Source organism: Tubulanus polymorphus, chromosome 8, assembly GCF_964204645.1.
Source record: "Tubulanus polymorphus chromosome 8, tnTubPoly1.2, whole genome shotgun sequence".
Taxonomy (NCBI): Eukaryota; Metazoa; Nemertea; class Palaeonemertea; order Tubulaniformes; family Tubulanidae; genus Tubulanus; species Tubulanus polymorphus.
Window position 1 is genome coordinate 7,068,238 of NC_134032.1, and position 16,688 is coordinate 7,084,925.

Genomic DNA, 16,688 nt, shown 5'->3' on the forward strand with positions numbered 1-16,688 from the left:
TATTTTTTACTACAAATTTCGCATCTTTTAATATTTTTCATTCTATCTGAAATGTAATTGATATTATTTTTCAATTCAATATATTTTATTTTACAATCATCATAAAAATGAAACAATTGTTTCAAACTATAAACTGAAAATGAAAGTAACCCTGAAATCATCATAATTAATTTCATTTTCTCTTGATTTCTGTAAATAAGATTTAACAAATTTAATATATTTTCACTCATTTAATAAGAAAAAGATTTAATAGATTAATAGATTCACTATTTAATCTGATTCAACAACTTTCTTGTGATTATTACCGTTTTTATAATTATTTCCATTTTTAGTATTTAACTTCTTTAATTTCTTGCTCAATTTATTATTTTCATTTATTAAATCTTTTGAAATATTTTCATAATAAAAGTAAAGCGCAGCTAAAATTAAACCTCCAGCAACTAAATAATGTTTTAAATCACTTTTCCCAGTTGGAATGAAACCATCCATTTATTTAAGAAAGAAATTAGAAAATTAATAAACATTTGCTTGTTTTTATTTAAATATTTTAAAATCATTTTTAAAATATTAAACTTTTAAATGATTAAATCAAATAACAATTAAATTTACAGCTAAACAATTTATCATTTCAACTGTCAAACAATTTATCATTTCAACTGTCAAACAATTTATCATTTCAACTGTCAAACAATTTATTATTTCAACTGTCTTATCATTTCAACAATCAAACATTTTATCATTTCAACTGTCAAACAATTTATCATTTCAACTGTCAAACAATTTATTATTTCAACTGTCGAACAATTTATCATTTCAACTGTCGAACAATTTATCATTTCAACTGTCAAACAATTTATCATTTCAACTGTCAAACAATTTATCATTTCAACTGACAAACAATTTATCATTTCAACAGTCGAACAATTTATCATTTCAACTGTCGAACAATTTATCATTTCAACTGTCTTATCATTTCAACAGTCAAACATTTTATCATTTCAAATGTCAAACAATTTATCATTTTAACAGCCAAACAATTTATCATTTCAACAGTCTATTAGATATTTAAATCATTTAACTAAATTCAATAATTATTTGACTATTTTATTTATTTTCAATGTAGAATTGTTACTCTTTACACCAGTTTTTATGTTTAATTGTTTGGTAATGCTTTGATTTATGTGATTTTGAATATTTACCTCCGCAATAACAATGAATTTTTTCATTAGGATTAAATCTTTTGAATTCATTTTCTAAATCACATTGAATTGCGATATGTTTAAAAGATTTACTATTTTCTAAATCACACTGAATTGCAATATCTTTAAAAGAATTATTGTTTTCTAAATCACATTGAATTTCAATATTTGATGTATTTTCATTATAAATAATTTGTTTATTATCAAAATTACAATAATATAATCGTCGTTTTTCAATTCTTAAGTCTATCCTATCATTACCTTTTGAAAGTATTATATCACTTTCTCTTTCATTAAAAGGAAATTTAAGAATATTTATTATGTTTTCATCTAAATTACCTTTATAATTTAAAACTGTATTAAATATTTTAGGATTTTTGGCGCCATTATCTAAAGTATCTATTAGTTCAGTAATTAAATATGTTTCATTTAATAATATTTGATTAATTACAGTAATATTATTAATTTTATATTGTCTTCCATATACTAAATTTGTTGCTGAAATATAATTTCTAATGTTAAACTGTGAAAATGATTTATTGGTTTCATTGATTTCGATTTTGAAGTTGGGTTCTTCTTTCTTCATTTTTATAACAAAATTATTACTCACACTTTACTCACACTTTTAATATTGAAAATCTCAATTATTTTACTCACACTTTACTCACACTTTTAATATTAAACAATTTTATCATTTTACTCACACTTTACTCACACTTTTAATATTGAAAATCTCAATTATTTTACACACACTTTACTCACACTTTTAATATTAAACAATTTTATCATTTTACTCACACTTTACTCACACTTTTAATATTGAAAATCTCAATTATTTTACTCACACTTTACTCACACTTTTAATATTAAACAATTTTATCATTTTACTCACACTTTACTCACACTTTTAATATTGAAAATCTAAATTATTTTACTCACACTTTACTCACACTTTTAATATTAAACAATTTTATCATTTTACACACACTTTACTCACACTTTTAATATTGAAAATCTAAATTATTTTACTCACACTTTACTCACACTTTTAATATTGAACAATTTTATCATTTTATTAGCGCTTTTATATTAAAAAGTGTGTTTATTTTTGGAAAAAAGCAAAAAAAAAATAATTGAATATCTCACTACTTTTGTCTATCTATGCGGAGCAATTAAATTGTCCAGATAAGTCATTTCGGATTCTAGATATTCATTATTTTTATTAATTTATTTTGTTTTTATTTAAATATTTGAATTTGAATTTGTTAATCAATTAACATAGTAATTGATTACTAATTTGATTAAAAATTATATCATAATGAAGTTAAAAATACATAATTCATTTATCAGTTTTCATTCTTACATTCTTTTCATTTGGAATAATTTATAATTTCAAATTTCACATATTTTTTTAGCACCAACAACATTTACTTAGGTGTTTTAGCTAAGTATATAAGGCAATTCATTCAACCACTGGAGTGCCGCCGGGCTTGGCTTGCAGGGGCATTTCGAAAATGCACCTTTGTCCACCCTCCGTGGTTCTCCTTCAGTTTCGACTTTCGATCCTCCTTTCGGGGGTAAGGGGTTGATAGGAAATGCATTAGGCGCCTTTAATATAATGTGTTTCCTGTCAACCATTGAAGGAGAATTGGTGAGGTGTGGGTCACAGGGGTGTAAGTAGAAATGCTTGGGGATAGGTATCTCGTGGCGCCTCTCAATAACGGGATGCTTATCCCCTAAAAACTCTGTGAGTCAAGTCGGGTGGTTTTGCTAAAACTTACCGTAAAAACATTGAAATATTCCTTTTAATCACGAGAGAATGATGACTAGTCGCGGCCGAGCTAATTTAAATAAACCTCGTTTTCAGCAACTAATGAAAACGCAGTAATTCAATACCAGCTAACTGGTTTGTGTGTGTTGTATGTACTACGTGCTTATTATAACAACAACGTTGTGCAACACCTGTTTGATTGATCAATATTCAAATGAAGCACTCTCTTATAATAACATGTAACAGATGTACTGTATGATTGTAGTTGTTTATAAAACGACTAAGGTCATTTTGGATTGTAGATATTTATTATTTTTATTTCTTATTTAATCAACAATTTCTAAATCATGATGACCGTCTTCATTTTTCCCATGATATATTATTTTAAATCCTACTAAATCTTTCAATTCCTCCATACTCAATGAAACCCATTTATCGGGTAAAAACACTTTAAATTCTCGCGATGTACTAACATTACAGTAGCTTAAATTAGCTGATACTTTCTCTCCATATTTAGTTTTTATCTTTTCTAATTTCAATATTTTATGTTCAATTTCTTTTGTAACATCAACTAACTTTTTTATTTCAAATTGTTTTTTTGCTGGTTTTATTCTGTTATTTATTGTTGCTAAGAATGCTTTTCTATCTCCCATTTATTAGGGAAAAAAATTACTTGTGGTGATGAGTAGGAAAAAAAAAATTACTTGTGGTGATGAGTGGTGTCTAGTACTCTCGTACTCTGGCCTGAAAGCCTACTTTCCCAGTTACTGAAAGAATTTACTGATTTTGATAGATTAACTCCAAGTGATTTGATTGTACGAAAATTAGATTACCGCACATACTTAGATAAGAATACAAATAATTTAGGTGTTATTGACAAACCACAAAATACATATTACCATTTGAATGTTTCTTGTATTAATAAGAAATATCCTAATTTCGTTCCAGGTGCAGTAAAAGTTACTGCAAGTTTACAGGCATCAATGACTGTTGGTCATTTGAAAAACTACCAACAATTTCTTCATAAAGGTTATTTTTAGATCAATGAATTCATTTTTTCTGATTATCATTTAACTATTATTTTCAGTGGATCGAGTGTGATCTATCGAGTTTGTGTACCAGTTTGTAGCCTATGCATTGATTAGTGAAGAAATATATGTATTTATGCATTGGTAAGAGAACTTACCATTTTTCAGTTTTTCATTTAATACTTCCATTGTCTACTTCACCTTATTTGGTGAAGTAACTCAGTTTTAGTTATAAAGTACCAACCTTCCCAATGTCCCAAATCAATGTGTCAGTAAAGTTTGAAAATACGCCTTCTGTTTCTATGCCTACACACCGAGATACGTGTATTTTCAAAACATTTTTATCATGGTTTGTAGGTAATTTAGACATCGGAAACAGAAAATGAAGACTTTTTTCTCCGATTCTGTTTTAGTTAATTAGAGAACTTTTGACATTCCTTCAATATGGCGTAAAATGCATTAAAAAATTGATGTTTTAGTTCCACTGTCCACTGCTGGTGATTTACGGACATTTTAATTAGGTAAATACGTCAGTTGATCAAGTCCGATCAAAAAAGTTGAAATAGACATTAGAATACACGTACAAGTATTTCCTTGGGTGTATGCCTACGTGGCCATCCATAAAGTATGCATGCACAACTTCTTATATTTTTAATTCCCTTGACCCAATTATGTGTAACGAAGAGAGAAGTTGATAAGAAATCAGGGAGTGTACCGAAGTGATACGTAAGTGTACCGGTATTATACTGCTAATAAATCTTGTTATTATTTCATGATAATAAAATACATTTATTTTTGATATGGAACTTAGTTTATTATTTTTGTCTTAGAGTTCAGGGGCTGAGATCATTTACACCTCTCGTCCTAATCTAAATTAGACTCACATAGCGTGGATGTGAACCGTTGGAGGATTATTTGAGAAAGGCTATCAGTCTTCGTGCGCGTTGCCGTTGTACCGTATTTAAACACGACCATCTAATGATTCCGGCATTCAAAATTCAAGGCCGGTTTAAAAAAAGGGTAGATCCTAATCGGCTCGTCAAAAATCGGCCCCAAAAAATCAGGATTCGAACACGCAAACACCGGAGAGTAAGCGTAACGTTTTAATCACAGCACTAGCGATGCGATCTTCCGAAACCACTAATTTTGAAACAATATATAGCCTACCCTAAACCCTCTTGATACTAACCCTTCTGATCTTTCTAATATCATCGGTTGAAAAAGCTGCCGTTTTTCCGTTTTGTAATTGGATTGGATTGTGAATCAGTAAATAGTACAGTCACGAAAGTGACAATATCGGTAACTAGCACAGCTTCTAAATTAGGTAATTTTCTAGGAATTAGGCGTTATGCGTTTTCCGATTCGGTGTTTTTCATTAGGCGTTTTTCGAATACCGCTTACGGAGTGTGCGATGGAGTTAGAACCCTTAAGATTATGGATTCTATGGAGGGATAGACTTTCCTTGTGTGACAAATACTTAAATGTCTCCATACAGGATCCGTGATCGCGGGTTGACTACCGCTCTGCGAAGGATGGGCGTTTTAAATCACTACTCTACTATCATACTATCATATTTGATTGAGGTTCTTGAAATCCGATCGGTTGTACTCGATTCTGAATAATGAAAACAAAGAGCAGAGGCATACGGGATTTTCACGTGGGGTGGGGGCTGGGGGTGTTGTTAGGCGGATTTCGCTGCTCCTCGTCCCAAGAAACCTTAAGGATTAGTCTTATTTTCATGCATTCAATCATTATAATTCAAAATGCACCTTGTATGCCTACTTTGAAGGAAAGCGTCGAAAGACTGGGAGTAGTTAGGAAATGTCACTTCAGGACCTCAATGAGCGAGGGGGGAGGGGGGAGGGATGACGTCATACCGGAAGTGACGTCATACCGGAAGTGACGTCATCCAAGATGGCGGCCGGAAGTGACGTAATCCAAGATGGTGACCGGAAGTGACGTCATCCAAGATGGCGGCCGGAAGTGGCGGTCGAAATTCAAATTTCAAATTTTTGGCGGGAAAATTCAAAATTTTTCCGTTAAATCCAAATCAAATTATTGACAACAAATCCAAATCAATTTATTGGCGGTGTTAAATCCAAATCAAATTTATTGGCGGTGTTCAATCCAAATTTATTTATTGGTATGATTGAATCCTAGATGGCGCTTACGCATTCCTATGCGTGTTTATGGGAAAAGTTGAATCCTAGATGGCGCTATTACGAGATCATATGTGTACGTGAAGGTGAGGGGGAAGTGAAGTTAAATCCTAGATGGCGCTTTTCCCTGAGTACGGGCAAATTCGAGACAAAGAAAACCAAAAATTAAAAAAACAATGTAAAACAATAAAAAAAAAAACATTTTATTCACCGTTAAAATTTAGTTTAAACACGGTTTAAATCCGAATTCCTTGGCGCACGAGACGTGAATATAAACGTCGCAGCAGTCTGTCTTTTGTTTAGTTATTTCCAAACATACTAAACACGTGTTGATGCCACAAAATAAAGTTATGCAGTTATAACAAAAATTTTCTTCATACCCTTCACACGTTTTAAGTTCGCTTAAACAGGGCCAGCATATAGTTTTATCACAACAATGAAGCAAATCCTCTTGCGTGTGACAACGATAACAGTCTTTTTTCGCGATATGTTTGATAATCCTAAAATGTGCCATGCAATTCTCGATAGGACATTCGAAATCATGTTGAACGCCTAACCATCGAGCGTTCACTAGCCAGCAATCTTCACAAATCGGTTTCCTGCAACACGTCGTTACTCGAAAACTACCGTATGTAATTGTCGTATTACAATATTTGCAAATCGCAAATCCGGTAGACCAGTCGATATCTTCAAAGTCGACATGATTTATTTCATGTTCCGTGGTAGTTGATTTTTTTTTTTTTTTAGGAAAATGTTTTCTACGGTAAAAAAATCGCCAGACATTTTCGTAAGTCACGTCTCGTTTATGCGAGTGTAAACAAAGCGAGTGCGCAGTTAAATCCTAGATGGCGCTAGTCCGTAATCCTATACAGATGCGTGCGCATGCGTGCGTTTGTGTGTACGTGTGTAAGCGAGTGACGTCATCCTAGATGATGCCATGATTATATAATCTTATGCGAGCGCGTGTATAGAGAGGGGAGCGGGATTAAATCCAAGATGGCTTCTTTTGACGGCTATTGTGAAATCATAGACAAGTTTAGGCGAACATATTTCGTAACATGTAAAACCATAAAACGAGTTCGGGTAAGTCATTTTCTGACAATAAAAACGCGTTGCAAATCCATAATTTAGTCATTCTGCTCAGAGACTTTGAACCGTCAACATCATACAACATCATCGTAATAATGGATTCGGCCAGCGGACAAAGTATTTTAGAAATATCTAATACACCAGTTAAAGCAAAGTCATCGCTTCAATCTAGAAAAAGAAAACACCCCTCGCTGAAACTCGACTTTAGTAAGTTTCTACTTATTTCCCGTATTCGAAACCGTCAAATATTAAGACATACGTATACTGATATATAATATTTTATTGTTCTTTTAGGTTCGATCGTTAATGACAACGCTGTCGCCGGCCCGTCGAAAAGTGCGAACTTGCGTAACACCTGGAACAATGACCCCGAACCCCATTATCTGGGATCTCTTGTTTACGCGAGTGCGAAAACGTGGCAGGGGGTAAAACGTGTAGATTTACGGTCCTACGAGTGCTGTGAACGAAGAAAACAACTGTATCCCACTAAAAACGGTATTTCGCTCGATCTCCAAGAGTGGGTGCATATAGATTTTTGTAAATCCGATATCGAACACGAAATTGCGCGCGTTAAAGAAGATATCGAATACGTGGGTGTAATGACTGTTGGTCGTACGAATTTTATCAAAATATATAGGTCTAGTCACGATCATCGTATTTACGTAGATATCCGAAAATACGATCTATTCGATGAACCTCTCGGTGTTTCCCCGACTAGATGCGGTGTAAAACTAACATTGGAACAATGGAAAAAATTGAAAGACATTGATTTTAATGACGATATACCCGAACTAGCCAACATGACGCCCTGTTGGTATGATTCGAGTCACTCGAATCAGGAATACAGGTGTCCGTACTGCGCAAAAGACACTTCTGGAGTACGAAAAACACCTGAATACGGTGTAATGATCACCCAAGTATAATTTCACAGATATTAATTAGATAATATTTATATCATAACCGAACAACAAAATATGTAAAATACATCAATTTATATAATTTAGTTTGCGTTAAACTCTTAGATAGAAATAAGTATCCGAAATGACTAATCCAGGACTTCATTAAGATCCGCTCTAACCAAAGAGGATTAACTAAAGTAGTGAGTTTCTATCTTTTATGAAATTTATGGTTCTTTCGTGTATAGGTATATGACCTATGTTTATCTACAATATTTATAAAAATATTTATGTTTTTTAGGACTAAATAAAACATTAATTGAATAAAAGATTTCATTTTTGACTCATTCTGAGTTACGTTAATCTAGCATTTCGTTGCTATCCAGACCCATGATACCATATACCGACAAAGAAGGCAATTAATTGATTTAGATCAATACATGACCACGATTGGGGAAAATAGGTGTGAGCAAAACCAATTACCTAGACTAGTAGCAGATGGGTCGATAGTATCCAAACACCATTAATTATATGTGGAAGACGAAGGCAATTAAGTGATTTAGATCGGAGACACGTCCGAGATGGGAAATTATGTGTGAGGTTTCAAACCAATTACACTAGCAATAATTCGAACATTTTTAGTGCTCATAGCGCTGAGGTAATTAAATTGTTTAGAAAAAAACCGAACAGATGGTCCTATATGCTGGGTGATATTAGACCCGAGTATCAAAAACACCGTTAATTATATGTGATAGAATCCTCAAATACTTTGAGTAAACTGTTAGACTATGAGAATTAATCAACTAATTAGTCGTCTGACTTAGACCCATAAATAAGGGGGTAGTTTTAGGACAAATCATTTCCAAGATGTCTGTTATTGGAGCACTAAAATAGTAGCCGAAATGTTACGTTCGAACTTTATCAAGATATATGGATCTAGTCACGATCACCGTATTACGTAGATATCCGAAAATACGATGAGCTTTTCGACGTAAATCCGACTAGATGCGGCATAAAACTAACATTGGAACAATGGAAAAAAATTGAAAGACATTAATTTTACAGAAGATATATCCGAACTGGCTAATATGAGACCGTGCTGGTACAATTCGAGTCACTCGAATCAGGAATACAGATGCTCGTACTGCGCAAAAGACACAAGCGGGGTTAGAAAGCACCTGAATACGGTATAATGATAACCGAAGTATAATTAAAGTAATTTAAAACCGCTCTGACCAAAAGAGGATTAACTAAAGTAGTGAGTTTCTATCTTTTACGAATTTTTATACGTAGCGACTCATTCGTCATCTACCGGATTGTATAAATAAAAGCCATAACCCGTGTATATGTATAATATTTTTGGAAAAAAAAAAATTATGTTTTTTAGATGAACGAGTAAATAATAAACTTGCAATGTATATAATATTTCATATCTGTCTCATTTTATTCAGATTTACTCTATAATAATCAAGCATTTTGTCGTTGGCCAGACCTCTTGATACAAAATATCATCTATGAACGTAATTAAGTAATTGAGAAACAAATACCATTGACCCATGGTTAGCATCTACCATCTAAAATATCTGGTCAGTACCCTCGATGATATGTGACGGAATATGCAGGATGAAAATTACGCAATTAAGTAATTGAGAAACAAAAACCATTGACTCGTTGTTAGCATCTGCCGAATAAGTTATTTAGATCAGAGACACAACCGCGATTGGGGAAATTAAGTATGAGCAAACCAACTATAGTATACCCATTTCGGGTTTGTTGGTTGTTTGTTGATTGACTGACGCGATTAAGCGTTTTGGAAAACCTAGACTAGTAACAGATGGTTTTCTACGGCGAGTTTATAGAAATATAATTTAGAAAATGACAAAATTCATATACATAATAGTTTATTATAGAAGCTTAAAATATTTCACGATAAATTTTTCTTTTACAAAATAATCATTATCATTAGTTTTATTTGACAATAGTTTCGTAATATCGCGTAAATCGTTACCGTGACATAGGTGCAATAGTACAGATATTGCGTAATAACAGAAATACATCGGATAATACGTTTTGATACATCTTATTATTATATTTCCAATCTATACAATTTTCATCCAAGTATTTTTCTAACATTTATCACAAGTTCCGGTATGTTGCCCGAACGAATCAAAAATAACCGATTCCGTAATCGTTTATATATACAGTTAGCCAATGTTCACCCGGTTCGTCGTAATTGTCAGTGTTTACTATAAAACCCAGCGGGACGCTGGTTTATATCTGGTAGTCGATCGCATGGAAAAACGCCAAAGAAAGACGCTTTTAGATATTTCTATAGTATAACTATTAACATATCGCAAGCGAATTTATTAACGTTACAATCTCATGGATGAATCGAAAAAACTATTACTTTACTTTACTTTTGCTTTATTTGACAAACTTTTGGTCTTAATACAAAGACAATTCGAGTGATACAGTATACATAAAAATAAATAAATTATATATAGGACGCACAGTAGATAGATACATAATTACACATTGATTTTCATGTGAGCTATCAATTGAAAAGTTTCAAAATTCTTCCAACAAAAATACACAGTTTACGGAGTTCGGCTACATCTTTAGTTTGCATTAATAATTTTTATCTGAAAATGTTGGGGGTTCGTATAAAATCTCCTGTCTAGGTATAACTCCCTTCTATCATTTAAATATATACAGTTGAAAAGGTAATGAAATTCGTCCCCAATTCCATTATTACACAATTTACATATTCTTTCAGCACGCTTTACATTATTCCATCGGCCAGTTTCTATTGGGAGCTTATGGTTTGCAGGACGGAATTTAGTTAAATTAATTATGAGGTTAACTGAAAGATCAGAGACTAGATGGTTACGGGGCTTGACTCAATGCCACGCGCTTGGACATGTTCTAATGTTATGTATTGTATACAAAGTGTTGACAAGCTCAATTTATACAGCATTGTAGCCCTCCGGCATTTTCAAAGTTTTAGATGATTTATCAATAGAAATACTCATATAATGCGCATCCTAGTGCGTTAGTGTTTAAGTGATTTTAGTGTTTTAGTGTCGAATATGTAAAACCGCAGTTTATTAGATTTCGAGTTGTAAGCATTTCCCGATAACTTACATTAATTATAATGCAGAATTCTTTACTTCCAGTTAACGAGGTTTAACAATTTTTCAGTTTTTAAAAAAATATGGTTTGGACTTTTTTAATAGGAAAATACTAACAGGTTTGATGAAAAAATAGAAAATGGGATTTCCGGTTTTAGCATTTTTCAGTATATGGCGTTTTAGTAGGATGATGATTTTAAATTTTCAATAAACGCGGTATAACAATTTTTAGGTTTTTGAAAAATATGGTTCCAAAAGTTTTGTATACACAAGAGATTTTAAACAACGAAACTACACACACATGTAACTAAATCACTTTAGTCTTTCCAAATATAGAGAAATAACAGACAAAAATATGTATATGTATATACTTTATCTTTTTTTCGCATCGCTTTTTCTTTGTTACAAAATTCCCAATTTTTAAAAACTTTTCTTAAATATTTATGTTTTTTAAACATATTTTCACAAATTCCCCATACTTTTACATTGCAATATTATATCGAGATTTTCTACATTTCATGCATTTTACAGCTAGACCTTGTAAAGATTTGGTACATTAAATAACGCCGCAGGTAAACATTTCAATTGTATTACTTCGTTATGCGTAAATGTTTCGCGTCATCTTCCTACAATATGTGACTGCTATCGGCAGAAATATGGTAAATTAGGAATTAACATATCTTAAGTTAGCTTCACTTTTCTTAGCTACTCTTACAGAAACCAAGTATGGTTAAAAGTTCAAACGATCTTCAAGCCGCATGAATCGATCAACAGTATGCCATTTACTGACCGTGACTCGTGGCTACATTCGTATATATGGTTAAGGTCAAGAAAAAGAAATGAACTAGTTTAAGTTGGAAAGCATAAAATGTTCTAGTACAAATATCTGGTTAGTTTGCTTAGTCTAAACCATACTTTCACTAACTTAAGAAATTGATGAACCTCATAAACTGAAAATTAAGTTTGAGGAATTAACATATCTTAAGTTAGCTTCACTTTTCTTAGCTACTCTTACAGAAACCAAGTATGGTTAAAAGTTCAAACGATCTTCAAGCCGCATGAATCGATCAACAGTATGCCATTTACTGACCGTGACTCGTGGCTACATTCGTATATATGGTTAAGGTCAAGAAAAAGAAATGAACTAGTTTAAGTTGGAAAGCATAAAATGTTCTAGTACAAATATCTGGTTAGTTTGCTTAGTCTAAACCATACTTTCACTAACTTAAGAAATTGATGAACCTCATAAACTGAAAATTAAGTTTGAGGTACTAAAAGATACTAAAACGGTAAAATCACTTAAATACTAACACACTAGGATGCGCATTATAGGAATATTTCTATTGATAAAACGGTGGACTCGCACACTTTGGACATACCGGGGACAACAGTGTAGTATAAATTGAGCTTGTCGACACTCTTTGTTCTACCACCCGGATGGTGGTGCTACTGAGATTTTTGCCCATATTCGCTATATGCATTTTTATCGTATCCCCTATGCACGACCGTTTCTTTTCTAAATATGGTAAATTAGGAATTTTTATAGATTCTTGTTACCTCTATGTACCAATGTTTGGTTAGGGGAATTCCATTCTATTCCCGACAATCGCTCGATTTTCGTATTTGTCCCAGCCCATTTTCGCGCTTTTGACAAAAAAAAAAGTGAAACTACATTACAAGCGTGTGTAATCGAGAAATGTTTAAAACTTACAATCTAAACTTTGGTATAAATTTGGATGCTGTAAGACATTAAAACAATGACCATAAAGTTGCGCATAATAGGAATATTTCTACTCATAACTTGTGGGGTCTTTAAACTTTATAAAAACCTATATATTAAGCTTGCTTAAATAGAATTACTTCCAAAAGTGGTCGAACATGCGAATGTGTTAACGTTGATATGAAAACCAGAAAAACACGTCGGTGGCGTTTTAGATGACAACAAGTAGGGATATATTGTTTTACATTAAATAGTTAGCGCGTAGTTGTCAATTATCTATTTAAACTCGTCACTTTGAAGTCTGGTAACTTTTCACCCAATTCAATACGCTAGTGTTACATGTTATCAGGCACATATACGTACTCCCTAAGGGGCTAATAGATCGCGCATTATTTCAATTAGAATCACTGTGACGCTGAATTCCAGTATTGAAAAACGTTAACTTACAAATAACGAAGAATTTTACGTTAATGTTAACGAGCTACAGGACCAAAGTTCCTTCATTTGTGTATACATTAGTACTGCGATACACGTCAACGAGTCATACCTTTACTGCTTAGGTGTTTTACTGCTTTAGTATCGAATGGTAACACTTTTATTCGGAATTATGGTTCTCGATATTTCAGTTCAAGCGTTTTATGGTTTACTAAATTCTTTATCTTCACTAAACGAGGTTCTAACAATTTTCAATTTTGAAGAAATGAGGTTTGAACTTTTTTAATAGGAAAATACTATACGGTTTTGACAAAATAACATTAGTTAAAAATACGGTTTGACTATTTTTCGATTTTACATATTCGAGGTTTGAATATTTTTCAATTTGAACTAACAACAACGAAAATCTTGTAAAAAATAAATATGATTAGCGTTCCCGCGTATAATAATACATGTTGTTTTTTATACAAAAAAAATCAAATGCTCAAGCATGCATCAATAGATCTTCGGTCATCTCATCTTTTTTCTTTTTTGTGCTTGGAAATGAAATACAATTTCATTGAATGTGAATGTGAAATTTAAAAACTGACTCTTGCGTGATTTTTTCAATCTTTATAAATTTACCAAGGTCTAGCTGTAAAATGCATGAAATGTAGAAAATCTCGATATAATATTGCAATGTAAAAGTATGGGGAATTTGTGAAAATATGTTTAAAAAACATAAATATTTAAGAAAAGTTTTTAAAAATTGGGAATTTTGTAACAAAGAAAAAGCGATGCGAAAAAAGATAAAGTATATACATATACATATTTTTGTCTGTTATTTCTCTATATTTGGAAAGACTAAAGTGATTTAGTTACATGTGTGTGTAGTTTCGTTGTTTAAAATCTCTTGTGTATACAAAACTTTGGAACCATATTTTTCAAAAACCTAAAAATTGTTATACCGCGTTTATTGAAAATTTAAAATCATCATCCTACTAAAACGCCATATACTGAAAAATGCTAAAACCGGAAATCCCATTTTCTATTTTTTCATCAAACCTGTTAGTATTTTCCTATTAAAAAAGTCCAAACCATATTTTTTTAAAACTGAAAAATTGTTAAACCTCGTTAACTGGAAATAAAGAATTCTGCATTATAATCAATGTAAGTTATCGGGAAATGCTTACAACTCGAAATCTAATAAACTGCGGTTTTACATATTCGACACTAAAACACTAAAATCACTTAAACACTAACGCACTAGGATGCGCATTATAAGAGTATTTCTATTGATAAATCATCTAAAACTTTGAAAATGCCGGAGGGCTACAATGCTGTATAAATTGAGCTTGTCAACACTTTGTATACAATACTTAACATTAGAACATGTCCAAGCGCGTGGCATTGAGTCAAGCCCCGTAACCATCTAGTCTCTGATCTTTCAGTTAACCTCATAATTAATTTAACTAAATTCCGTCCTGCAAACCATAAGCTCCCAATAGAAACTGGCCGATGGAATAATGTAAAGCGTGCTGAAAGAATATGTAAATTGTGTAATAATGGAATTGGGGACGAATTTCATTACCTTTTCAACTGTATATATTTAAATGATAGAAGGGAGTTATACCTAGACAGGAGATTTTATACGAACCCCCAACATTTTCAGATAAAAATTATTAATGCAAACTAAAGATGTAGCCGAACTCCGTAAACTGTGTATTTTTGTTGGAAGAATTTTGAAACTTTTCAATTGATAGCTCACATGAAAATCAATGTGTAATTATGTATCTATCTACTGTGCGTCCTATATATAATTTATTTATTTTTATGTATACTGTATCACTCGAATTGTCTTTGTATTAAGACCAAAAGTTTGTCAAATAAAGCAAAAGTAAAGTAAAGTAATAGTTTTTTCGATTCATCCATGAGATTGTAACGTTAATAAATTCGCTTGCGATATGTTAATAGTTATACTATAGAAATATCTAAAAGCGTCTTTCTTTGGCGTTTTTCCATGCGATCGACTACCAGATATAAACCAGCGTCCCGCTGGGTTTTATAGTAAACACTGACAATTACGACGAACCGGGTGAACATTGGCTAACTGTATATATAAACGATTACGGAATCGGTTATTTTTGATTCGTTCGGGCAACATACCGGAACTTGTGATAAATGTTAGAAAAATACTTGGATGAAAATTGTATAGATTGGAAATATAATAATAAGATGTATCAAAACGTATTATCCGATGTATTTCTGTTATTACGCAATATCTGTACTATTGCACCTATGTCACGGTAACGATTTACGCGATATTACGAAACTATTGTCAAATAAAACTAATGATAATGATTATTTTGTAAAAGAAAAATTTATCGTGAAATATTTTAAGCTTCTATAATAAACTATTATGTATATGAATTTTGTCATTTTCTAAATTATATTTCTATAAACTCGCCGTAGAAAACCATCTGTTACTAGTCTAGGTTTTCCAAACAGCTTAATCGCGTCAGTCAATCAACAAACAACCAACAAACCCGAAATGGGTATACTATAGTTGGTTTGCTCATACTTAATTTCCCCAATCGCGGTTGTGTCTCTGATCTAAATAACTTATTCGGCAGATGCTAACAACGGGTCAATGGTTTTTGTTTCTCAATTACTTAATTGCGTAATTTTCATCCTGCATATTCCGTCACATATCATCGAGGGTACTGACCAGATATTTTAGATGGTAGATGCTAACCATGGGTCAATGGTATTTGTTTCTCAATTACTTAATTACGTTCATAGATGATATATTGTATCAAGGGGTCTGGCCAACGACAAAATGCTTGATTATTATAGAGTAAATCCGAATAAAATGAGACAGATATGAAATATTATATACATTGCAAGTTTATTATTTACTCGTTCATCTAAAAAACATAAATTTTTTTTTTCCAAAAATATTATACATATACACGGGTTATGGCTTTTATTTATACAATCCGGTAGATGACGAATGAGTCGCTACGTATAAAAATTCGTAAAAGATAGAAACTCACTACGTTAGTTAATCCTCTTTTGGTCAGAGCGGTTTTAAATTACTTTAATTATACTTGGGTTATCATTATACCGTATTCAGGTGCTTTCTAACCCCGCTTGTGTCTTTTGCGCAGTACGAGCATCTGTATTCCTGATTCGAGTGACTCGAATCGTACCAGCACGGTCTCATATTAGCCAGTTCGGATATATCTTCTGTAAAATTAATGTCTTTCAATTTTTTTCCA

The 16,688-nt window shown here is 32.1% G+C and overlaps 1 protein-coding gene across 1 annotated transcript; it reads left to right on the forward strand.

Annotated features, from left to right (window-relative positions):
* The first annotated feature begins 7,188 nt into the window (after nucleotides 1-7,188).
* Nucleotides 7,189-8,169, forward strand: LOC141910204 (uncharacterized). Its single transcript, XM_074800915.1, has 2 exons — nucleotides 7,189-7,453; nucleotides 7,541-8,169. The coding sequence occupies exons 1-2, from the start codon at nucleotides 7,342-7,344 to the stop codon at nucleotides 8,167-8,169; spliced, it is 741 nt and encodes a 246-aa protein (XP_074657016.1). The 5' UTR covers nucleotides 7,189-7,341.
* Nucleotides 8,170-16,688: the final 8,519 nt, after the last annotated feature.

What these genes read in the sequence shown, in the direction of transcription:
- LOC141910204 (XM_074800915.1), top strand. Translation starts at nt 7,342, where the DNA reads ATGGATTCGGCCAGCGGACAAAGTATTTTAGAAATATCTAATACACCA. An exon ending in CTCGCTGAAACTCGACTTTA is followed by an intron (nt 7,454 to 7,540) that starts GTAAGTTTCTAC and finishes TTGTTCTTTTAG; the next exon opens with GTTCGATCGTTAATGACAAC.